The 26,308-nt window shown below is 34.9% G+C and overlaps 1 protein-coding gene across 1 annotated transcript in view; it reads left to right on the top strand.

The window, feature by feature from the left end:
• GRM5 (glutamate receptor, metabotropic 5) overlaps positions 1-26,308 on the top strand; it is a 590,374-nt gene that overhangs the window by 215,318 nt on the left and 348,748 nt on the right. Inside the window, exon 3 of the mRNA XM_012641786.1 lies at positions 15,356-15,605. Within this exon, the coding sequence (XP_012497240.1) occupies positions 15,356-15,605 (250 nt within the window). The remainder of the gene's footprint in view (positions 1-15,355; positions 15,606-26,308) is intronic.

The raw sequence follows: 26,308 nt of genomic DNA, 5'->3' as shown, positions 1-26,308 counted from the left end.
TTGAGGTGAAGGGAGAAAACAAACCGCATTGGCAGCCTTCATATGCTTCAGAGAATGACTTGCTATTGCTGTGTGTTAGGTAATCCCAAATGATTTTCTATATTCTAGTGTCCCAAAAGTGTGATTAAAGTATTAGAATGTGGGGGAAACAGCAGACATTAGTGCAGCGGAGTGAAAAATCCCACACTTTGGTACTATCCTGGGATTTCATCAGCAGCAAAATGAGGACAGGAGAATTGGACCATGAGTGATTTTATTAAAACACTGGGTGAATCCAATCAAGATGCTTTAGCTATTAAGTTCCCCAGTGACAGGGGTTATGTCTGTTCTAATTTGCTTCGTGAGGTGCCTACATAGGCAACAGGGATAAGGATCATGTTTTTAAGAAGCCTTAAAATGTTGTTACTTTGTAGCAACACTATTAAATACTGAGTGCACCACTATATCTAATGAACAGTTTTAGTTTTAAATTTCTGGGAAGGATGCTTGCCAATAGTTGAATTAACATTTTCCAGGTATCTAACTGGAGATATAAATTGGAAGTTATAGGTGTTAGCTAAAGCATGGCAAATAGAGAGTTTCTATTAAGAGGAGTGGGTCATAGGCAGTTGTGGCAAATACCAGCATCAAAGAAGTTAATAGAAAAAGAAGAACTTATAAAAGTGTGTGTGACTAATAATAAAAACACTTGTTGAGCCTTTTTTATGTGTCAGGCTCTGTCATAAGCATTTCCTATGCAAAATTACATTTAATCCTTATAACCACCTTATGAACATTTTATAGATGAGGAAACAAGGGCTTAGAGAGATTTGGTCTCTTGCCCAAGCATTCAAACTCGTAGGTGGTAGAGCCAGGATTTGAAACCAGGTTTGATTAATTCAAGTGAAATTCAAACTTAGTCTAACTTCAGAGCCATTCTCTTAGAATCTATTTATGACTGCATATTAGGAAGACGAAATTACGAGCAAGTTTAGACAAAATTAACTTTGGTTGAGTATCTATTCTGTACCAGACTTTGGGCTGGTGATTGTCCTATTGTATCTGTTTGACTTAAGAAACTGAAGCTCAGAGATATTTAAATAACTCTTCTAGGGTCATTTATCTAGGAAATTGCAGATGTATGAATCAACCTCAGTCTATATCTGACAAAGGCCAATGCCCTTTCCAATTATCATAGTCCTTGTGAAAACAAAATTATATTAATTTCATCTTGCCTAAGGATTTGGGTACCTTTTGTGATTGGAAGTTTGTAAAAAACAGTAAAAATGTCAGCTACAGACAACTACATTACTCAGCTCGAGCTGCCATAACAAACAACAACAGACTAGGTGTTTCTTAAACAGCAGAAATGTATTTTCTCATGGTTCTATAGCTATTAAATCCAAGATCACAGTGTCAGTAGGGTGTGTTCCTTCTAAGGGCCTCTCTCCCTGGCTTTTAGGTGGCCATCTTTTCCCTGTATCCTCATGTGGTTTTCCCTCTCTGTGTGTTCATCTCCTAATATCTTATAAGGACATCATTTATATTGGATTAGGACCCACCCATATGACCTTTTTTTGCCTTAATTACCTCTTTAAAGGCACTATCTCCAAATACACTCATATTCTCATGTGCTGGAGTTTAGGACCTCAAAAAGGGAATTTTTAACGAGACACAGTTCAGTCCACAGCAAGGGCAAACAGTGTGCTCTGACATGACACTAAGAAGTGAATAGAAAGCTCTTATGACAAAATACATAAGACAAAATATGACATATACTGAATATTCCATTTAGGATGTAGTCTCCTCTTCCAGCACTTTCTTCTAAGTCACCATCATTTCTAACCTGCATTAATCTCCTAACTAAGCTTCCTGCTTTTTTCTCATATTCAACCTCACATGAAGTAATAATTTGTCAACATTTTACTTTTTTTAAAGATCTTATAGCATAATTCCAAAGACCATCATTCACTTTGCATTCCATGGGAATGCCAACCTCCACCAAGCTATATTACAAAGTGGCCCTGCATATTGTTATGTCTTCATTTACATTGTCAGCATCCTAAATCAGGCCTTTATTACTTCTAACCTCTGTAATTGCAATACTGTTTCATGTCCCCTCTGGACTACCATTCTACTCTGTCATCCCATTATTGACATTGCATTGTTTGTTAGCTACATTTAGGTCACGTCACTTGCCCTCTTAAACCCCTTCTGTTGCACCTCTTTACGTACCAAGTTGGGGCCTCCCCATCGTGATCCGAGCCTACTGGTCCTTTTGCATATCACCTCTGCTGTAGGGAGACTGGATTTGACCATGTGCTTACCTACCTTAACCTTCCCATGACCTGTTTATTCCATGTAGAAGGCCAATGTTCACCCCTTCTGCAAGACCCAAATTAAATTCTACTTCATAAGCAGATATTTTCCTGGTACACTAAATCAGAAGTGATATAATCTTCCAGTCTCCACTATTAAACTGTCACTTTTATTGTACTGGATCATTTTACAAATGGAGTTTGTGTTACAGCCAATTAAACCTCAGTGGTCGTTTCAAAATCATGGAGTAACTGAAAATATGAGAGACCATTGACCAACAGAGTCTTAGGTTATTTTATTGGCATAGTCCAGGTTGTGCTGGCACTAGCCCATAGAGACATTCACAAGAGAATTCTTACATTTTTAAGCACCTGCTGTTAAATTAAGCACAGCCATTATTAAAAGTTAAATTATATAAGCTCTAATTAAGTAATTATAATAAAACAAAAGTAGAGTATCAGCAAATTCTAATTAAAAATAAATTATTCCTATTGATTTTATCATATTACTATTTTCTATGCTCGTTAGGCTATTTATACCTATAATATCTATATGATCAATATATTATATATCGATACACAACTGAGCATCACTTCCCAACTTCACATTTAGCAACCTCACATTGGTAGCTTGAAATTTGTCATGGTTGATGTCTGTGATGTGCCAACATCACAGAAATTGGCACAAATCAGGATATAATTTTTTTATTGTTTAGATCTAAGGTAATAATAAAGAAGATGTTAATAATTCAGACTGAACTTAAAAGTATATCACATCTGTGCCATTACCTTATGAATAACATACATTACAAAGAATCTTTCAGAATTTGATGACATTTTCATATTCAGCAAAGAAGTTGCTTGCACCATTGATTGATGAGTGAAGTTCTGACATCCAAAGTATTAGGTTTTACTCTTATCCTAATATTAATATGTATAAAATTTTTAGTCAATATTCATATCAGAATTTCACCAATTAGTCAATTTTAACTGTGAGTTGGCTATGGACACAAGATTTTGGAAAAATTCAATAAAAGCATTTTTTGAGAATTAATTGGCTATAGGGAATTTACAATAAAGAGCATTGTGTATCTTATTATTTTGAAATTATGTGCTATATATATTTTATAAATAGTAAAATTTATAATACAAACATGCATATGTATAAATACAAATATTTGAAAGATGGTCCTGCAAGATGAGCAATCAAATAATCCACCCTTGAATAAACTTCCCCTTCTTCCCTGTCTCAGTCTTGATTTCCCTCAACCCTGTTTTATTGCAGGTCTCAGGCTAAGATACTTCCCATAATCATGTGGGCAGAAGACGAAAAGTTTGGTAACATCTTGCTCACGTGACTAAACCAGTCCTTTGAAATAGGGCATGACTAAGTTATTTTCCATGTCCAATATAAAAATTAAAATTACCTAGATGCAAATGAAGGGGAAAACTGGACTAGTGAAAGGAACTAGTATGCAAGTTTTATCACCTGATGCATCCAATTAGAAGTAAGCTCTTCTTCCTTTGAACTCTGCCACCTGAATCCAAGCCAGTACTTTGTCCCTCCATTATGGTAGTTATACACACACATACATACACACGCAAGCACACGTGTGTGCGTGTGTATGTGTGTGTGTGTGTTGTGTGTGTATGTGTGTATGAATATATATATTATACATCATATCCCTATTTTATATATATACACACATATATGAGAAAATCTATATGTATTTATACATGTGTGTTCTTATATAGGCCCTCCATATGCTTACTAATATATTAACAGGCATGCTTCTTATTTATTTATGCACCTTACCCCCCACTGCCCTTAGTTTTTCAAGGTTGTTTTTTTTTTCCCAGTTCAATAAATGCTTGGATATTCACTGGGATGGAATTATTCCTCTTAAAGGCACTGAATCTAGGACCCATGGAAACTATTCAAGATTAAGAAACTAGTGAGCTAGGTCAGCCCTCCTCCACTCACTCCCTTCTTTTCTCTCTATATAAAAACTGGAATTGTGATACTAATGTTTGAAATTGGGCCTCCTTCCAGAAGACAACTAAAATCACAGCTTTTCTGGTCCCAGGCCAGGGGTTTTTGCCATTATCTTAGAACAGATACTCTTGGGTAATTTTTGGTATAAAAAAGTAAAAACACTAGTAAATCTGATGTATAAGGAAATGTACATCCTCCCCTGCACTGCACAGATTTCCAATGATTATCAGCAAAAAAATTTTAATTATTTTAGAAATAGATTTAGTCAGTTTTGTCCTCCCTTCATTTGATATATATGGAAAAAGGCACATCTTGTGTCTAGTGGAAATATACTCCAGTTGTTGGGCTCTTTAAACAAATTGACATGAGTACATTAAAAAAATTATCAAAGTAAGAAGTCCTTATAAAGGGTGGAATATCTCAAAAGACCAATTATTAATAATACTTGATATAAATCTGGGAAATATTGTAGAACAGATGAATTAATATAGAATAGTTAAACAAATTTCAGGGTTTTGTCACTTCAGTAAAAGACTATTTTTTCATGTGTTACCAGAGACATGTTACTAGATACCTTTTCAATAAAGTCTGAATAAATAGAATTTATGATTCTTAAAACATATTTAAACTTATAAAGCAAACTTAGCTTAGGAATTATTCACAAGGTCCAGAATTTATATTGAGAAATGAAAAATCAAATTTGGAATAAGCGCATATAAGAGAAATTAAGAAAATGGCTAAAATGTTTTTTAATTGTTATAATAAAACAATGTAGGAGGCAGATCTGAAATCCCACTCTTCTTAGAGTACGTATCATTTTATAGTCAAGGAGACAAATTCACAAAAAAGCTGTGTAGTTTCCCAAAGACCATGTAGGTAATAAATGAGAGAACCAGGTTTCAAACACTGTCCTTCACAATATATCTTATCTTAGCCCAGCCTAGTCCTTTTGGATCACAATGAATGTGAAATAGCTTCAATATCAGAGCTGTTATACACAGCTAGTCATTATATAATAGATGCTCAATAGCAATTTACTAATGACAATTAGATGCTCATTTTCTATAATTAATTTATTCAGCAAATACTTAGATCACCCAGGCTCTGGAGGTAAAGGGGTAATTAACCCCTTTTCCAATTTTCTCACAGTCTCTTAGGGAGTCAAATAAATAAGTACAATAAAATATGAAAAAATCCTGTGACATTATAGTAGAGGTGGGCACAGTAGAGCTACCTATTTGAGAATTCTGTCACTTTTAGCAGAGTCTTGAAGGATAAGTAGGAATTAGTTAAATAGAAGAGTATTTCAAGAGAAAGGAGATTGTGCAAAATTCAAAAATGTAAAAAAGTATGATTTAAATATTTTTTTGTATGGCTGGGGCATGTGCTATACCTAAGAAAAAGGCAACAGTGAGATTGGAGAAAAAGGTTAGGCACTAGATCTTAAAAGTCTGGATGCCATAAAGTTTGTATTCCACTCAGAAAGGTAAAGAATATAAATCTCTTCATATGAATAAAGCAATATGTTCTAATAGAAATATAATGCTAGTCATTTGTGTAATTTTAAGAAGAAGTAAAAAATAAATGGATAAAATTAGTTTTTGGTATATATTTTATTTAATCTAACACATCCAAAACTTGAGCATTTCAATATGTAATCCACAATATAAAACATTAATGGGATATCTTACATTCTTTCTTTCATACTAAGTCTTTGAAATTTTGTGTTTTACACTGATAGAACATCTCAATTTGGACTAGCCACATGTCATGCTCAACAACCAACTGTGGCCAGTGACGACCGTGTTGTACAGCACAGGTCTAAACTGTAGAGGAGAGTCTCCAAGGCCATAGGGGCTCAACACAGCATGGTTACACACTCCTGAATGAACTTCAGACTTTGGCAACAACAACAGCACAGCGACTGCACGCTGCAAGCATTTTAACTGTTTTTACTCGTTTTTAAATGCAAAGTGAGTCCTTCCTCTTAGTACTGAGGGGAGATACTGAGTCTTTCCAGAGGGAATCTGGCAACCACGGAACCCAGACAGCACAGATCTAAACTGGAGAAGGTGGCGACAGGACAGGGAGCTGCTGTCAAAGAAGCTACTTATTTTCAGCAAAGGCTGTCAAGCTTAAATAGCTTTGGCTGTGCTGCAGAGGATTTTTTGCCTTCACTTGGTGATGGGAGATTTCTGCATTGTCATTAGATCCAGTTAGAATTGAGGATCAAAGGTGACTAGTGAGATAAAACAGAGGCACAATGAAAAACTCACCAACCCACCCAACCCATTGACATACAGTTCCATATAGAGTTTTGTCCTTTCTGTGGAAATGGAATTACTCTTAATGAGACAAGTACTGCAGCCTTCAGCTGTGAATTTGACAGCTTACAAAGAAAGCAGAAAGAAGTTGAATGCTGTAGGGTTAGAGAGGGAATCTCAGTCATAGCTTTTTATATTCCTCTAGGTAGAATAACTAGAGAAAGAAATGAGTCAAAGATTCCAATATTTTTAAGAAAACTAATACAGTGATTTTTCCATTTTGCAAATATCAACTTAAGCTATATTAACAAAATAGTAAAAACTTAAAATACTGCAAAAATTTTAATATCGACATCACTTTTTTGTCTTTTCCTTTAGTCCGTCTGAAGTTACCCCTCCCCAGCGATGATGTAGTTAAGTGACTGATAAAGATAATACGGTATGCCTATTTCCAAGAGCCCCCTTTTATAAGCCTTTGTCTATGGAAAACCTATAATTAAGCATTGTATATTTTGTAGAAAGGCTTTGATATTTAAACACCAATTCTTCAGCAATGATGTGGATCGAATCGTTTAGTGCTAAATCATATATTTCCATAATCGTTCTGGAAATTAGGCAAAATATTTATTTGTTAAATAATATATGTTTGTTGACATGAATTTGAGTTAGTAGCATTTGGAATTAAATTCAAATGAAACATTTAGCAGCAGGTGGAAAAAGTGCCTTCGGAAGAATGACAGGACTAAATTGAGCAATTCTCACTCAGAGGCTTAAGAGTAACAATATACTGTAGACGAAGAGAATGGGTTTTAAAATTTGACAGACAAGGATTGAAATTACAGATCTTCCATTCACTAGCCATAAATTCTTTGGCAAATTCTCTCAGCATCAACATCTTATTTATAAATGTGGGAAATAATAGCTGCCTCATAAGGTTGGTTGGTTTTAATAATACTAACATATTTGAAGTGACTAGTGCAGTATTTTGTACATATTATTATTAGCCTTTTACCAATAATTTCACTGGATTTAGACAAATGTAGTTGATAGTGGTGATGACAGTGATGATTGCAACGATGATAAAATATGATAAAAACTATCCTGTACTGAGTGCTTATTCGGTGCCATGCTCTGCGCTAAGCACTTTACCTAAGGCATCCCCATCTAAAAATGAACAAACAAAACCTCCCCTTGGATTTCCACAATCTCTTTCAATTACCACCATGCCTCTTGGCCCCTTTTCACCACCAAGTGTCTCAGAGAAGTTGCGTAAATACATGTCTTCACTCTTTTACCCTCATTCACATAAGCCTACTCCTATAGGACTTCTACTATGCTGCCAAAATTAGTGGATTTTTTTTTTTACACAACTTACTTTAGTATTCAACACAGTTCCTGTACAAAAGAAAGTTAAAGCACTGTCTTCTCTTGATATCCATAAGAATTCATTGTCTTGGTTTCTCTTCTTCTCCATCATCTTTGTCATCTTTTTCTTTTCAATTAATGCACAAATATTTGGATTCTTTATGATATAACTCAGAGCTCTCTTCTCTTCATATCCTTCACTTTCATCTCTTATTGCTGTTATCCCATATTCTGATGAGTTGCAAATAGTTCCAACTCAGACTTCTATTCTCTGAGCCAGAATGTCCTTATTTAATTTCCTAGTTGGCATTTCTACTTGGCTATTTCACAGAAATTTAAAAATAAAATTTCTAAAACTTGATTTTTTTCCAAATTTAGTTCTCTTTCAGTTTTGTCTGTATCAGTTCATTCAACCAAATTATATGAACTAGAGTTACTGCAGAGAGTAGATATCATAATTTTTTATTTCAAGGTTTAGGATCCTACAGCAGAAACCAGAGATGACACTCAAACTTTTTGTCCTTAACATGTACGGAAGTGATAATTGTTGTGTATTTTTTAAATTTGATTTCCTATCCTCTGCCATATATGAATTTGTACAGTCAACTTGTACTTTTCTTCCTAAGAGCACACTTATTTATCCAGCTTGATAGCTAGAAAGGAAGTTCATCAACTTAGCATACCACTCAGCAAACCACTTGGCACACACTTTTATGACAATATCCAGTAGACTTGGTTAGTATTCCCATAAATTATATTTTATACATACATTTAAAAATTCATAAGTTTAGTTATGCATAGTTATAGCATATTACTTACAACTTATGTATGATAACTGCATAAATGATTATGTTCTACTAGCAGTTTTTTTCTGCTGAATTCACTATTGTATTGGAGTATTGCTCAAAGCTGCTTATATAATTCATTCCTAGAGTAATACCTAAAGTGAATTTGCTAAATGAGATCCTTCTAGTACTTCCAGTAACCCTGGATGAGATCCAATACTCCCCTTCCTCAGCTTAATTCTATACTGTATGGGTTGTGTTATAGAAAGATTCCAAGATAGGATTATAAATAATCGCGCCATTGGCCAAAACTTGGAAATCTGTTTGTTAGCAAAGGTTTTCATAGCCATGCCATTTATAATAATTCATAGAACCTTGATGAAGGTACATGTAGATGATAACCTTTGGTTTTAAAACTTTCACTTTAATCATGTCTGGCATCTTAGACATCTAGGTCCCAGTTCTGTAGCCCTGTTTAGGAATATTCCTTGGGACATTTAATTTTCTTCTTCCTTTCCATTCAATAAGTAGGTATACATGTTGTTATTTGTGTGAGGATAAAAATATCTGCCTTGAAGAACTTTACAGTCTAGTAGCAGGGGATAAAAATAAACAAATGGGTGCAATGTAAAATTTAAAATGCTATATTTGTTGTACACATGGCTGTAATGGAGAAAAGACATGTATTTTTTTTTAAAGAGGACTATATTTAGAAAAGATATTAATAAAATGAGAAGAGGTGTTTGACTCTCAGTCATTTTCTTATTCCTGGTTATTTTAGTTAACTGCTAGTTTAACTAAACCACAACCCACTCAATATAGGCAGTTCGTGCTAAGATACTTTGATAAACATTTCTGGCCTCCATTAAAGGGCAGGAGGTGGTGACTAGGCACTGCTCACACATATTTTTAGGGGATGGGATCATGCCAGGCTAATATCACAAGTCACATGAGAAATGACTGTGCTTTTCTTTACTGGTAATTGCCAATAAATACACTGTATTTGTAGTAGCAACAGAATATTAATAGTAAAAGCCATTTTGGGATTTAATTTTTAAAAAACTGTTTATATGGGGAACCTGAATTTACTTTTTGGCAAAAGATAATTTTGACCAACTAATATGGAAAATAAAGTTCTATTGTGGAAGGTCAAGCTCACTATATTTTAAAAGTGACTTAGTATTGCCTAAAGTGAATACTTTCTGAAGGAGTTATTTTACGCGTTCTTTTGGCATCCACCTGATGATCTTATTAGAACAAATACATTTACTCTTTCAAAATTTTTCTTCTTACCTATCACTTTTCTGTTTAAGAAATACCTGAATACCAGCTTCAAGGGGCTACAGTTTTAGAAAGTAGAGTATGTAAATACATCTGAAACATAATAAATAAATACATACAATAGGTGACATATAAAATACATATTTTAAATTAAGCCTAATTCAGTATAATAGCACTATAACTCATTATCTGACTCTGAGAAATTTTAGAAATCCCCTGATAAATCATATTATTTGAAATAGGTTATATTTCCTAAGGAAAAAATGTCAACATTGTGGCTTGTATTATTAACCAACTTCTCCACATGAAGTAAATCATGAATATGATTGGCCTTGTCATAAAGGTGAAGGAACCACAATTGTAAACTCTTTTATCAATTATAAACAACAGAAATTATGTTTGTGAGTATTATAAAATACATCAATAGGCTAAGATGTGTACATGTCTAAAGTTATATGCCTAGTGTTATGCTTTTACATGCCATTTAATTAATAAATATCTATTGAATGAATAGCTACCAGGTAAGGTAACGCTATCCCAGTGAAAGGATCTTTGAAAAGCATGGTAGAGCAGGTCAAGTTTAGTTCCACAAGCATTCACTTGGTGGCACCAGGGAGATGCGGTCTCCATCCTGAAGAAGTTTACAGTCTGGGGGATTTAACTGGACCAGAAAGAATGGGTAAGGTTTCAACGTGGGAAAATGAAGAAAAAGTATTCCAAGTGGAAGGACATACACACACACATACACCACATTTCTTTATCCATTCATCCACTGTTGGGCCACTTAGGTTGAATTCATAACTTGGCAACTGTCAATAATGCTTCCATGAACATGGGAGTGCAGATAAAATCCTCTGGAAATATACCCAGAAGTAAGATTGCTGGATCATATGATAATTCTATTTTTAGTTTTTTGAGAAACCTCCATACAGTTTTCCATAATGGCTGTACTATTTTACATTCCCACCAACAGCATAACAAGGTTCCCTAAAACAAACCCAATCAAACTCACAGAAGTAGAGAGTAGAATGGTGATTATCAGAGGCTAGGGGTGGGAAGAGTGGAGAGACATTAGTCAAAGGGTACAAAGTTTCAGTTAGTCAGGAGAAATAAGTTTTTGAGATCTATTGAGTATAGTTAATAATAATGTATTGTATATTTCAAAATTGCTAATAAGATAGTAAATTTCAAGCGTTCTCACTATTAAAAATGATAAGTATTTGAAGGGATGGATATGTTAATTACCTTTGTTTAATCATTCCACATTCTATACATATATCGTAACATCACTTAGTACTCTATAAATAGATATAATTATAATTTGTCAATTTACAATGAACTTTCATGTCCTGAAGGTAAACACAGAGAGCAGTAAAGACATTTTATATTATGGGAGCAGAGAGAAGCAAAGTCAATTACATTTAAAATTATCAGCATCTACTTTCCTCTCTCAATGACTTTCAAAGTATGCTATTTTAAACTTTTTTCATCAAATTTATACTTTCTTATTTTTCAAAATCAAATAATGTAGAAAGGCTGGAAGTGAAAAAATTTTTTAGCTTTTCCCCCTTGTTTTCACCTCCGTATCTCTAAGTAGTATGAATACACGCCTACTCTTTTTTAAAAAAAATGCTTAACATTTCAATGACTATAGACATTCTCTCCTACCTTATATATCATCTCATTTCTTCTCTTAATATGATTCTTCCATTAGATTAACTACCTTCTGATTTTTTTTTAGCTTCAGGTAATTCCATTAATTACATATATTTTGTTTTCTGTATATCTTGACCTCCTCTGTTAGTGGAGGACTTTAGTGCCCTTTCTCTTCCCATCAGCTCTCCCTATTTCCACCTCTCAGCCTCTGTCATCTTTCTCTTTAATTGTCACTGTAAAGGTTAATAACAGATATATCCTATTGCATAAGGACTTTTACACTTTGCTATAGGTGGATTTTTAAAGTTGAAAATCAATAATTGATATTTGCATCACTAACTATAAATAGTATGAGCTAAGAGTCAAGTCGTAGGGCTATGATTACATTTTTCTCTCGTAATTTCAAGTTATATACCCTTTTCTACCTAAAGAAGAATGTTGTATGGATTCCTTCTTATTTCTACTAGTTGCTTAAAATGAAGCCACAAGCTAGATTCATATTTTACACCACGACTTTCTTTCTCAATGACTTAATTCACTATTGGAAAAACAAATAGTTGTTTCCTCATCTTTTTCCTCATTTTATATGTTAGTTGAAGACTGTTTCATCCTCAAAAAGCCTACGGACATTTTTGGGGTATAGTTTCCTCATAATTTCTAAATGTATAATTCTAGAATACAGAGTTTATATAAACTACTGAGAATCTCAACACTTCAGGCTTTCCCATTTCATTGGAATATATATTCATATTTGTAATGCCCAGATTACACTGGATTTCTTTTGTTAAATCAAAATTATTATTCTGCAAAATTTTCATGTTACATATATCCATTTTCTATTTTAATTAATTTTAAATAGATTTTCTTTTTAGAGCAGTTTGAGGTTTGCTGAAAAATTGAATGGAAATTTTCCATATATCCCCTACCTATTTTAATTTAATTTTGAGACAGAGTCTTGCTCCGTTGCCTGGACTAGAGTGCCATGGCGTCAGCCTAGCTCACAGCAACCTCAAACTCCTGGGCTCAAGCAATCCTCCTGCTTCAGCCTCTCGAGTAGCTGAGACTATAGGCACCTGCCACCATGACGGGCTAATTTTTTCGGTTTTTAGTAGAGACGGGGTCTCGCTCTTACTCAGGCTGGTCTCGAACTCCTGACCTCAGGCGATCCTCCTCCCAGAGTGCTAGGATTGCAGGCGTCAGCCACCATGCCTGGCCCTATTTTAATTTTAAAGAGTACTGCTTTGGTTGGACAAAGTGCGGTGAAACAAACAAGAAAAATAAACAAAAAGTACTTCATGGGCTTTGCTCTGAAAAAATTATACTTCCTTCTGTTAGTTTAAGCTTATTCTTTTCTCTAATGTTCAGTAGCAATGCCATTTGCTCCACTGTGTGTTTTGGGTGCTCCCAGAGAGAGTAGCTGAACCCTGTCTAGAATATTCTTTATAATTTCAGTAGGTGCAATTAATTAGGCTTAGCCAACCTACCAGATACTTTATATACATTAAATATAATATACAAAATATCCAAATATTAATCAATGTCATCTCCTATTTCAGGTGAGAAAGCTGAGATTAAAGACACCATCGAAACTGAATTTGAACTCAGGTTTCTTTAATAACAAAGTTCTCTCCACTATTTCAAGGGGCTTTTATACAGCATGCTGTATAAACAAAAATGATGTTAAAACTAAGTTGTTAGGAGAGGGGCTAAAGAATATGAATTTGTCAGGTATTTTTTCTTGTTTAACTGTGAATGTATTGAGAGGTTTCACTATTGCCATCACAATCACTGTATCTAATTTCAAATTATTTATGCAAATACCTCAACATTAAAACAAAACAGTAAGTGTAAGACAGTCTGTTGAAAAACAGAGTTGGCTAAAAATAAATCAAAGAATAATAATCAGATAAATGTACAACTAGTAATTTAGGCCCCTTAGCACGTTTTTCCAAAAGTGCTCCTTAAACTTTGTTAATCGCAAAATAACTAGATTGCCCACCTGCCATCATCACTGATGCTTCTGGTTGCTTTTAATTGTGGAGAAGAAGGAAAAAGATGCGGCCAGTCCAGCGCTGTTTTTGGCTGGGACTCAAGCTGGCTTGCTCTGCTTTGCCCTTTGCAGTTTGTCCATGAAGATAAAAAGCTTCACAAAAATCTACTCCCAGAGTTTAAGGATCTCATTTATGGCAAGGCACCTGTGGCAGGAGTAGAGCACACATCGGGGCAGGAATAGGAGATACATGTTCAAACCAAGACTCTGCCACCTGCTAGCTATACTTGAACTTCAGTGTTATCAGCTATGAGGGGGAGATAATATTAACCTTTATCACAGAGTTGCTGTGGGGAGCATTGAGCTAACATGTATGAACTGACTTTCCCAAAATCACACTGCTATACACATGTAGTTATGTAAAAGTTATTTCTATTTAATGGCATATAACAAACCCTATACAATTGAATGCCCAGTGCTCCTTAGTTATTTGATATCTATTCCTCCTGTTGCAATTCCACTTCCTAGGTCTAGTTGATTTTCTTGTAACAGTCTCTTGTATTCTACAAAGCAATCCCCCTCACACATCTAATCTTCTGAAAACTCAGAATATGAATCTTGTCTGATTTATAGAACCTTAACTTGCTCCAAAAATATCTAAAATTGAAGCATCATGACCTTTAAATTGGAAAGAGAAATGCAGATATAATTAGGATCCTGAGACTCCTAAGAGTCAGCCATAAAAATGTAGAGGGAGAACCTGAACTATTATATCTGCGGATGAAGTTCAGCCTGCCACTTACTGCTCGTGTAACTCTTGGCAAATGAGGACCTAACTGCAGCATCTGTTTTCTTATCTATGGAATGGAGGTCATAATAGCTACCAAAATATATCATTGTGAGAGTTAAATGAGATCACGTATATAAAGGTCTGCTACACTTTCTGGCATATAGTTGATTGTCAATATTAATCCCCATTTTTCATTAATTTTAAAAGAATAGCATTAATCCTTAACCCTTAAGTTTTGTGAAGGGCTTTGGAATTATTCCTCCCTATCACTGACTTCCATATGGTTGTGATTGTATAGAATGAAGCTTTAAATGTCTTTCATAAGCTTACACATTTTTCTGTGATAAGAGTAAATCTCAATCAAGGATCTGAGTTTTTCAGTTGGGACCAAATTGTAAATTCTCTTGATTATTAATATGTAATATACAGACTGTTATATTTGAAATATAATACCTTATAAGATTTATTTATGGCAACATCAATACTATCTGTATTATTTGTACTATGTCTTTAAACACAAAAATCTCAATTAGTGAGGTGAAATGATCGTATGATGAGAAGCAAAGGGAAGGTAGATAGAATGAAAACAAATACAGTAAATAAATATCTTCCATCATCTTACAATTAGAATTTGACCTTTTTTGAATCAAAAAAGGGGAGGTGAATTGCTTGCACTTTTTATGTTATTTTCACCATCTCAGGTAAAATATAAAAGATGAATGCATATATATATATATAATGTATTCAGTTGTACTTTGCTCAAAATGAGCAAATCAGTGAAAGAGAAAAAACTTAAATCCAGGTCTTCAGGTTCCAAATCCAATACCATCAAGTGATTTTCTTGCTCTAAACACTTCTGCATTTTGATTATACCCAATTAAAGCAACACTCTCATTTTACTATCCCTCTGCTTATCTATATTTTCACACAGGCAACTATGGAGAAAGTGGGATGGAAGCTTTCAAAGATATGTCAGCAAAGGAGGGGATTTGCATCGCGCACTCTTATAAAATCTACAGCAATGCAGGGGAGCAGAGCTTCGATAAGCTGTTGAAGAAGCTCACAAGTCATCTGCCCAAGGCCCGGGTGGTGGCCTGCTTCTGTGAGGGTATGACGGTGAGAGGCCTGCTGATGGCCATGAGGCGCCTGGGTCTAGCAGGAGAATTTCTGCTTCTGGGCAGGTGAGTGATGATAAAAAAATTAACATGGAGTTAATACCAGGTAATTTTGCAGCATTAGAGAGTATCTTTTTGGCATAAAAGGACAGATGCTTTGGAACCTTAATCTGTACATGGGAAATAGAGCTTAAATATCATAAGTACTGGTGCCTGGAGAAAATCATGGAAAATAAGTAGATATGCCCTGTGCTGATAAATGATTATAACAGGAATCCTAACATGAAAATGATGTGTCCTTAAGTCTTCAGAAAATGACTGTAAGGAAATGGGATGGATTCTTAAATTCTTGAGTAATTCTCTTGGGAAGTAAACATGTATCAAAGTTGCAGCTGCTTTTGAAATTGATTTTGAGAATGATTACATAAGCTTGGTTGAATCATAGAATTTGGGTTTGAAAGTGAGGAATTGTGCTAGGTGTGGTGGCTCATCCTGTAATCCCAGAGCTTTGGGAGACTGAGGCAGGAGGATGACTTGAGCCCAGGAGTTCAAGGTTGCAGTGAGCTGTGAACGTGCCCTTGCACTCCACCCTGGACAATAATACAGCAAGACCCTGTCTCTAATTTTTTTTTTTAAAGTGAAGAATTGCTTTCAGAACTAATTTTTAGGGATTGAAAAATTGGTTTATTATGTTATATTGTAAAGCATTGTTACCTTGCCTGATCACCTTTGTTGTTTCCAGATGAGGTACTAAAATACTAGCTTCTGTAGGGATTGACTTTAATTAACAGGATAATTCATTCATCAACACAACTCAGCCCATTCCCTATTGATGTTGCTGAATCAGTATATTAGTCAAGTTCTCTAGAGAAACAAAATAAAAAGTTTATACATATGTATAACATAAAATATACATATGTGTATATATACACACACATATATATTGGTATATATGACATTTATTATGTGGAATTGTTTCATGTGGTTAAGGAGGCTGAGAAGTCCAAAGATCTGTAGTTAGCAAGCTAGAGACCCAGGAGAGCCAACGTGTAGTCCCAGTCCAAGTTCAAATGCCTGAGAACCATGAGAACTGACAGTCTTAAATTCCAGTCTGAAAGCCAGTAGGTTTGCAATCCAAGAAGAGCCAATGTTTCAGTCCAAGTATGAAGGCTGGAAAAGACCAATGTCCCATCTCATGCAGTCAAACAAAAAATGTTCCCTCTTACTCAGTCTTTTTGCTCTATACATGTCTACAATTGTTTGGTTGAGGCCCACCCATGTTAGAGAGAGTAATCTGCTTTACTTAGTCTACTGATTCAAATGGTAATCTCATCCAGAAACACCTTCACGGACACAGGTAGAATAACGTTTGGTAAAATGTTTGGGCACCCATGGCCCAGGCAAGTTGCCACACAAAATTAACCATCCCAACCATTAGGACAACACCACCGCTTTAAATGTGTAAATAAAGTTCATTCCTGACATGGTAACGTGGATTATCGGTGGTAGGGAAGATTCCATTCCATACCTTTAAAAAGTTATCACCTATCACATATCTTTTTTCAACAAGCAGCAAATTTGAAGAATAGTAAAATCCTCAGAAACCACTACATATTTCTCAATACTTCTGTCCAAATTAGAAAGCCAACTCACTTGTTATTAACTTTTGATGGCTCATTAAAGAAAACATACTTCCTTTGTTTACCAAATGCTTAACTGACCTTCCGTGATTAGACTTAGCTTCAGAGTGGATACATTTTATGAGGCCACTGTATATATCTAATTCTTTTTTCTGTCTGATCTGATGACAATAGATTGATGGGGCTATTTTGGTATGAGGCTACGCTTCCTTCAAAAAATTATATTGGGTGAGATTTCTTTTTTATTGATGCCATACATTTTGCCAAAAATCATGCCTAGTTGGCAGGAGCGATGCACCACTTAGTTTCATACAACCCACAAACATGCACACAGCCAATATTTTTATACTGTATTCCAAAATGCAGTGTTACTACTGGGGCAAAAAGAACAGGAAAGAAAAAAGCTGACTTTAAATAGTCCTGATTTTCTGATAGGGGATACAGGATCCTACAGCTCCTATCTGCTGTTGTTGCCAACATTAGTAAGAAAATCAACAGCACTTGTTTTTCAGACATATGGTTTGACTGTCAAAAAAAAAATGTTCTTTGATCACATATACACAAAGAAAATAGATAGGTACTTACTATATTTGCCATTTTCCATTCAGGATTTTATTACCAACAGTACCACAAAGCCAAAATTCAATATTTTCTATATTTTGAAATGCATTCTGTATATACTAAACACAGAGGAGTCCTCTCCAAATCACTTAATTTGTAGAATAATAAATTTATAACTTCTAATTGGATTGTTTATCCCTTTATTAATAGACTATATAATCACCATTTATTTGAGCACATTTCATTTTTAAGCAATTTTCTTAGAAAGGTCTTCCTTACTCTCAATTTTAAAAGTATCTCCCTATAGTTTCCACCTCTTGGCTTATATTCTTTTCTTTGAAAGTAACATGTGATACTCTTTCAAATATATGGAAACAACAGTATGGTCCTCAGTACCCTCCAACTTCTGTTTGAAATATCCCTACTTTTTTCAACTGTTTTAGTGAGATGGCATTGTGGGTGTTAATAAAATCATTATCGAAACCATTTAGAGGACCATTTATCAAATTCTTTGTGCCAATTACTATGCTAAGCACTTTACATGCATTATTTTGTTTAATCATTCATTTGACAGATATTGAGTATCTACTATGTGTTAAAGTGCTTAGAATACGTCAGTGAACAAAACACCATGGTTATCGCCTTTGTGGAACTTACAGATACGTTACATAGACGGTAACAAGTGTTATTTAAAAAACACATCTAAAAACAATCTGCTTTGTTGTGAGCTGATGCCACAGCACTCTAGCCTGGGCAATAGGGTGAGACTCTGTCTCAAAAAAAAAAAAAAAAAAAAGAACAACCTGCTTATCTGCTTATTAGGTATGACCATAATCTCCATTTTATAGACAAGAACTCTAAGACTCAATAAGTATTGATATGTGATATGGAACCAAAAAGCAAAATTTAATAGTTGTTCTACTCACCTGTCTCCTGTAGAGTAGAAACAGGGGAGAAGTTATCATCTGACAGCAAACCCCTAGTTCTACTTAGACCCTATAAAAAACAATCCTATATAATTTGAATTTGAATTTTAGTTTTTATTAGCATTTTATATCAATGTTACTCCTAAAAATTCTTGTTTAGTTCACCCTACAACTCCTCTTAGTGTTTTCATGTTATTTTATTTGCATATATTCTCTCTTCTTACCCTCTTCTCTGAGTCAAACTTGTATGAATGGTTCTGAGGAAGTAGAAGTCAAAACTATGAGAAAAGAGACTGTATTCAGAACTTGCTAAAGGGTCCCACATATAACAGTTGTAGTTACATATAAATATTTCCATCTGCCATGGGTCAGCCATGTTTAATAGGTTATTCAACAAAAGTGTTTGGCAGGACTAAGACAACTCTGTTACTGAGACAACCTCATCCATCAACTTAACTCACCATCTGTGCTACATGTTAATAGAATGTTAGAGGGATATAGACCTGGCCACTAAGCCTTCCCGTTTGAACTCTGGGTAATCTTTTATCTCATTGCCAATAAAAATGTGATGTTCAGGTCCCTGAAAAAAATCTTGCTAAATACTTTGGCCCTCACAGCAGGTCGAGATCAATAATCTGAACATAATGACATGTCTAAAGGAGTTTATTTTTCTTGAATTAATACTATGTCTTAATTCTAGACTTGCCAGAGTATTATTTGAAATTTAAAACTTATGTGGAAATTTTTCTGTGGTCTACTAAGTGTATAATAGCACTATGTCTAAGAAAAAATAATGTACATACCTTAATTAAAAATGCTTTATTGATAAAAAAGGCAAGGAATCATCTAAGCCTTCACAAGTCATAATCTGGTAGAGGGTCTTGCCTCATTGTTGATGGCTGCTGACTGATCAGGATATTGGTTACTGAAGGGGGGTGTAGCTGTCTCAATTCCTTAAAATAGGATAAAATTGGAGTTGCCACATTGATTGACTCTTCCTTTCACAAAAGATTTCTCTGTAGCATGCAATGCTGATTGATAGCATTTTACCTATGGTAGAACTGCTTCCAAAATTGGAGTCAATCTTCTCTAACCATGTGCTGCTTTAACAACTAGGTTTAGATAATATTCTAAATTCTTTGTTGACATTTCAACAATATTCACAGCACCTTCACCGGAAGTATATTCCATCTCAAGAAACCACTTTCTTTGTTCATCCATAAAAAGCAACTCCTTATCCTTTCAAGATTTATTGTGAAATTGCAGGAATTCAGGCACACCTTCATGCTCTACTTCTAACCCTGGTTTTCTTGCTCTTTCCACCACATCTGTAGTGACTTCCTCCACTGATGTCCTGAACCTCTCAAAGTCATCCACGAGGGTTGGAATCAACTTCTTCCAAACTCCTGTTAATGTTGGTATTTTGACCTTTTCTCATGAATCACAAATGTTCTTAATTTCATCTAGAACGGTGAATCCTTTCCAGGAGGTTTTCAATTTACTTTGCCCAAAACCACCAAAGGAATCAGTATGTATGGCAACTATAGCCTTAGGAAATGTATTTCTGAAATAATAAGACTTGAAAGTCAAAATTGTGCTTTGATCCATGAGATACAAAGTGGATGAAACCGGCATGAAGACAACATCAATCTCCTTGTACATGTACATCTCCATAGATCTTCAGCTCTTGGATGACCAGGTACATTGTCAGTATTTTGAAAAGAATGTTTTTTTTTTTTCTGAGTAGTAGTTTCAAGAGTGGGCTAAAATATTCTGTAACCCATGCTATAAACAGATGTTCCGTTATCTAGGCTTTGTTTTTCCATTTCTAGAGAACAGGCACTGTAGATTTAGCATAATTCTTAAGGGCTCTAGGCTTTTCAGAATGGTGAGTGACTATTGGCTTCAACTTAAAGTCATGAGCTGCATTAGCCCCTAACAAGTGAATTAGCTTGTCCTTTGAAGCTTTGAAACCAGGCATTGGCTTATCCTCTGTAGGTATGAAAGTCCTAGAGGAATTTTCTTCCGATAGAAGGATGTTTCATCTGCATTAAGAATGTGTTGATTAGTGGAGCCATCTTCATCAATTATCTTAGCTTGATCATTTGAATAACTCACTGCAACTTCTCCATCAATCGGCACTTGCTACTTTACCTAACACTTTCATGTTACGGAGAAGGCTTCTTTCCTTGAACTTTGTGAACCAATCTCTGCTAGCTTCACATTTCTTCTGCAGCTTCCTAACCTTTCTCAGCCTTCCTGGGATTGAAGAGAGTTAGAGTCTTGCTCTGGATTAGGTTTTGGTGTAAAGGAATGTTGTGGCTGGCTTGATCTTGTGTCCAGACCACTAAAACTTTCTCCACATCAGTAACAAGGCTGATTCACTTTATCATTTGTGTATTCACTAGAGTAGCACTTTTAATTTCCTTCCAGAACTTTTCCTTTGCATACACAATTTGGCTATTTGGTGCAACAGGCCTAGCTTTTGGCCTATCTTTACTTTCTACATGTCTTTCTCACTAGGCATAGTCATTTCTGGCTTTTGATTTAAAGTGAGAGATGTGTGACTCTCCTTTTCACTTGAACACTTCGAGGCCATTGTAGGCTTATTAATTCATCTAATTTCAATATTTTTTGGTCTCAGATAATAGGGAGACCTGAGAAGAGGGAGAGAGACTGGGAATGGCTGCTTAATGGAGCAGTCAGAAAGCACATTTATCAGTTAAGTTTCCTGTCTTATGTGGGTATGGTTCATGGTGCCCCAAAACAATTACAATAGTAATATGTTCCCAACTCAATTAAATGATAAATGTTTGAGTTGCTGGACATGATAATTACCCTGATTTGATCACTACACATTGTATATTATACATTTATCAAAATATTCCACTGTACCCAATAAATATGTATAATTATTATGTCAGTTAAAAATAATAATAAAAGCAAAAATACCACTTATCACAGATCACCATAACTCATATAAAAACTATGAAAAAATTTGAAATATTGCCAGAATTACCAGAATGAGACACAGAGATACACAGTGAGCACATGCTGTTGGATAGATAGTGCCTATAAATTTGCTCAATGTAGGGTTGCCACAACCCTTCAATGGGTAAAGAAAAACACAATATCTGTGAAGTACAATAAAGGATAGCACAATAAATTAAGGTATACCTGTGCTTGTCTCCCTCTGGGCCATTCAGTCTTATTAAATTGTTTTGTGGGGCAAAAGTTATTTTCATTGAGTTCCTGTATGTGCCAGGACACAAGGAGGTTGTAAGGAAGGTGGGAAGGAGAGGAGTGGAGGAGAGAGGGGAAAAAACAGGGAGGGAGAGAGAGAGAGAGAGAAAGAGAGAGAGAGATGGACTCAGTGCTCCTAATAATATTGGATATGTCAAGTTTGAGATGTCTTTGAGTTTGGTAATATCCCCATTTTATAGCAAAGAAAATTGAGGCTTAAGGAGGTTAAGGGACTAGACAAAGTCACACACCACTCATCTATTTTAAGTATCACAAACACTGAAATCGTTTAGCTACATAAATGGTTCAACACTTGTGATAAATTCCATTTAATTTTGCTTTATTTTTGTTTTCATTGTTTTGGGTTATCCTTTGAAAATAAAAGAAACCTAGTAAAAACTTTTGAAAATTATTGAGATATTTGGGATAAATGTGTAAGGCAAATGCATTACAAATTCATCAAATGAAGCCAAACTATGTCTCATTTGAGTGGAGTTTGTTTCCTGCTTATCTATTTGAGTTGAGAAGACCAGACTAGCTGCACAAGGTTCAGTCTATAAACAGCCAGTTGTTTAGATGCAACCATATGCAAAACTTTCTGAACCGTATGTGTTGAGCACAGAGAGAAAGAGAAGCATATGTAAAAGAAGTTTGAAGAGGAGCCTAGGAGACAGCATTTTGGGCTCATAAGATTTTGATGTTTATTCTTTTATAAGCAAAGGATTGGATTTTTTATGGGGATGAGAATATGATAAATACAAATTTCCAAAGGATAATCCTGGAATATGGACTTATGGATTAGAAGAGGTAAGGTGGGTATTGGAGAACTGGTAACCCTCACATAAATGATAATATTGTAGAATAAGGCAATGTAGATGGTGAGAAGGTGGCAGACTAAGAGCTACTTACTAATTAAAAAGATGTAGGAGCTGCTGATGGAATATTGTGGAACAGTGTGGGGAAGATGTCAAGGATGACTTCTGGATCTTTATTTTGTGTAACAATATTAATGATGGTACTTTTACTGAGATCATCGGAAAAAAATCAGGTATGAGGTAGAGAGTAGATTATGAGTTCAGTTTTGGATAAATTGACTTCATGTGCACTTCAAAGATAAAAATAATCAAGTAGGCAGGAAAATATGTAAGTCTGGAGCTCAAAAGAGATATATAGGCTATAAATAGAACTGAGTGAATCATTGGAATAATCTGTCTATTAACCAAAGATGTACTTTTTTAGAATTAAGAGAGAGGAAGTCTAAGAACTTATCTTCAGGGGAGTTCAACATTTACTGGTTGGAAAAAAGATGAATTGTAAAGAGGAGATAAGAGAGACAAATCCAGAGATGCAGGAGGAAAACAAAGACAATATTGTGTCACCCAACCAATGGAACAGAATGTTTAAAGGAGAGGCCACTGGTGTTGACTGATTTTAGGAGATCAAGTGAAAATAATACAGAAAGGGTCTTTTGGATTTATTGGGGTGGAAAGAATTTGTGATTTAGCAAGACCTGGCTTAATGGAGGAATAAGACCAAATTAGTAATAAAAGTGGCTAAGAAGTGAGTAGGAGGTGAGAAAATGAATCCATGGCATATAAGCCAGTGTTCTGGGAAGTTAAACTAATAGGGAATGGAGAATGATAAAACTATAATTGGCTCTTGAACAACATGAGCTTGACCTGTGCAGGTCCACTTGTATGTGGACTTTTTTCAATAAACATATTGGAAAAATTTTTGGAGATTTTTGACATTTTCAAAAAACTCCCTGATAAACCATGGAGCCTAGAAATATCAAAAAAAAGAAAAAGAAAAAAGAAAAAAATAGTTATGTCATGAATACATAAAATATATGTAGATACTAATCTGTTTTATCATTTACTACCCTAAAATATACACACATCTATTATAAAAAGTTAAAATTCATCAAAACATACATACACAAACACTTAGACCATACACTATTCACAATTAAGAGAAATATAAACAAACATAAAGATGTAGTATTAAATCTGCATAAAATTAACTATAGTACATACTCTACTGCTGTAATAATTTTGTAACTACCTCCTGTTGCTATTGCAGTGAGCTCAAGTGTTGTGAGAATCCACTTAAAATGCTGTGTAAGGCTAGTCATCTCCCGAGCAGTTTATCTCACCAGTAAATTACACATTGCAGTAAAAAGTGATCTCTCATGGTTTTGTATATTTTTCCTTGTGTTTAGTGCAGTGCTGTAAACCTTGAATAATACCATGAGACTCATGAAATGCCACTAGTGATACTGGAAGTGCTCCCAAAAAGCAGAAAAAGTCATGACATCACAAGAAAAAGTTGAATTTCTTAATATGTAGTATAGATTAAGGTCTACTGCTACAGTTGCCTACCATTTCAAGATAAATGAATCCAACATGAAGACTGTTGTAAAAAAAAAAAGGAAGAAAGAAAGAAAAGGAAATTTTTGAGTCTATTGCTGCAGCTATGCCAGCAGGCATTAAAATGTTGCATTTTTTGCAAAATACCTTTTATCTCCTGTTGAAAATTCAGCTTTTATGTGGGTACAGGATTGCTATTAGAAAAGCATACTTATAGACTCCAGTGTGATTCAAGAAAAAGTGAAGTCATTATATGACAACTTAAGTAAAAGGAAGGTGAAAGATCTAAAGCTGGATATTTAATGCCAATAAAGGATGGTTTGATAATTTTAGAAAAAAATTTGGCTTAAAAAAATGTCAAGATAACAGGAGAATCAGATTCTGCCAACCAAGAAGAAGCAGAAGAGTTCCCAGATGCCATTAAGAAAATCATTGAGGAGAGAGGATATCTACTTAAAAAGGTTTTTAATGTAGATGAAAGTGCCCTATTCAGGAAAAAAAAATACCACGAAGGACATTTATTAGCAAGGAAGAGCACCAGGATTTAAGGTAGTAAGGGATAGACTAACTCTACTGTTTTGTGAAAATGCTGTCAGGTTTATGATTAGAACTTCCCTTATGCATAAAGTTGCTAACCTTGGAGCCTTGAAGGGAAAAGATAAACATCAGCTGCCCATCTTTCGGTTGTACAACAAGAAGGCCTAGACAATGAGAACTGTTTTTCTCGATAGGTTCTATCAATGCTTCGACCCTGAATTCAGGATGTACCTTGTCTGAGGTGACTAACTTTTAAAGTTGTTTTGATATTGAACAAAGCCTCTGGCCACCCAGAATCCAATTAGTTCCACACCTAAAGTGTCTATGTGCTCCCAAACACAATGTCTCTAATTTAGCCTCTAGATTGGTGGTCATAAGGACCTTAAAGGTTCATTACATGAAGTATTCTTTGAAAAGAACTGTCAATGCTATGGAAGAGAACCTCAATAGAAAGGACATTATGAAATTCTAGAAGAATTTCACCATTCAAGATGCCATCATTGTTATAGAAAAAGCTCTATGAAAGCCATCAAGCCCAAAACAATAAATTCCCGATGAAGAAAATTGTGCCCAGATGTTGTGCCATGACTTTACAGGATTTATGACAGAGCCAATCAAGAAAATTATGAAAAAGATTATGAATATGGTAAAAAAGGTGGGGGAGGGTGAAGGGTTTCAAAATTCCAATCTTGGAGAATTCAAGAGCTAATGGACACCACACCAGAAGAATTAACAGAAGACATTTTGATAGAGATAAGTGCCTCCAAACCAGTACCAAATGATGAGGAAAAACATATAGAAGAGGCAGTTCCAGAAAACAGATTGACACTAGACAATCTGGCAGAAGGGTCCAATTATTTGAGTCTGCTTTTTACTTCTTTTATGACATAGACTCTTCTTTCATATGGACATAGAAGCTAAAGCAAATTATAGAAGAAGGATTGATGCCATATAGAAACATTTTTAGAGAAATGAAAAAGCAAAATAGACAGAAATTACCATGTATTTCCATAACTAACACCAAGTATGCCTATCTGTCTTTCTTCCCCTTCCACTTACTCTACCACTCCTGCCTCCGTCACCCCTGAGACACAAGACCAACCCCTTCTCTTCCTGCTTCTCTTCAGCCTACTCAATGTGAAGATGACAAGGATGAAGACCCTTATCATGTTCTACTTCCATTTCATGAATATTAACTATATTTTCTCTTCCTTGTGATTTTCTTAATAACATTTTCTTTTGTTTAGCTTACTTTTTTGTAAGAATGCAGTATATATCACAATACATATAATGTATAAAATATATTAGTTGACTGTTTATGTTATTAATAAGGCTTCCAGTCAACAGTAGGTGATTAGTAGTTAAAGTTTGGGGGAGCCAAATGTTATATGTGGATTTTTAACTGCATGGGATCTTGTTGCCCCTAGCCCCAGCATTGTTTAAGGGTCACCTGTGTATCTTGAGGGAAAATGATGTCAAGAGAGAGGCTTCTT

This window comes from Propithecus coquereli, unplaced genomic scaffold (assembly GCF_000956105.1).
Source record: "Propithecus coquereli isolate 6110/MARCELLA unplaced genomic scaffold, Pcoq_1.0 Scaffold170, whole genome shotgun sequence".
Taxonomy (NCBI): domain Eukaryota; kingdom Metazoa; phylum Chordata; class Mammalia; order Primates; family Indriidae; genus Propithecus; species Propithecus coquereli.
Note: the sequence above shows the minus strand (reverse complement) of the source record. Positions and strands in the feature narration are given on the sequence as shown.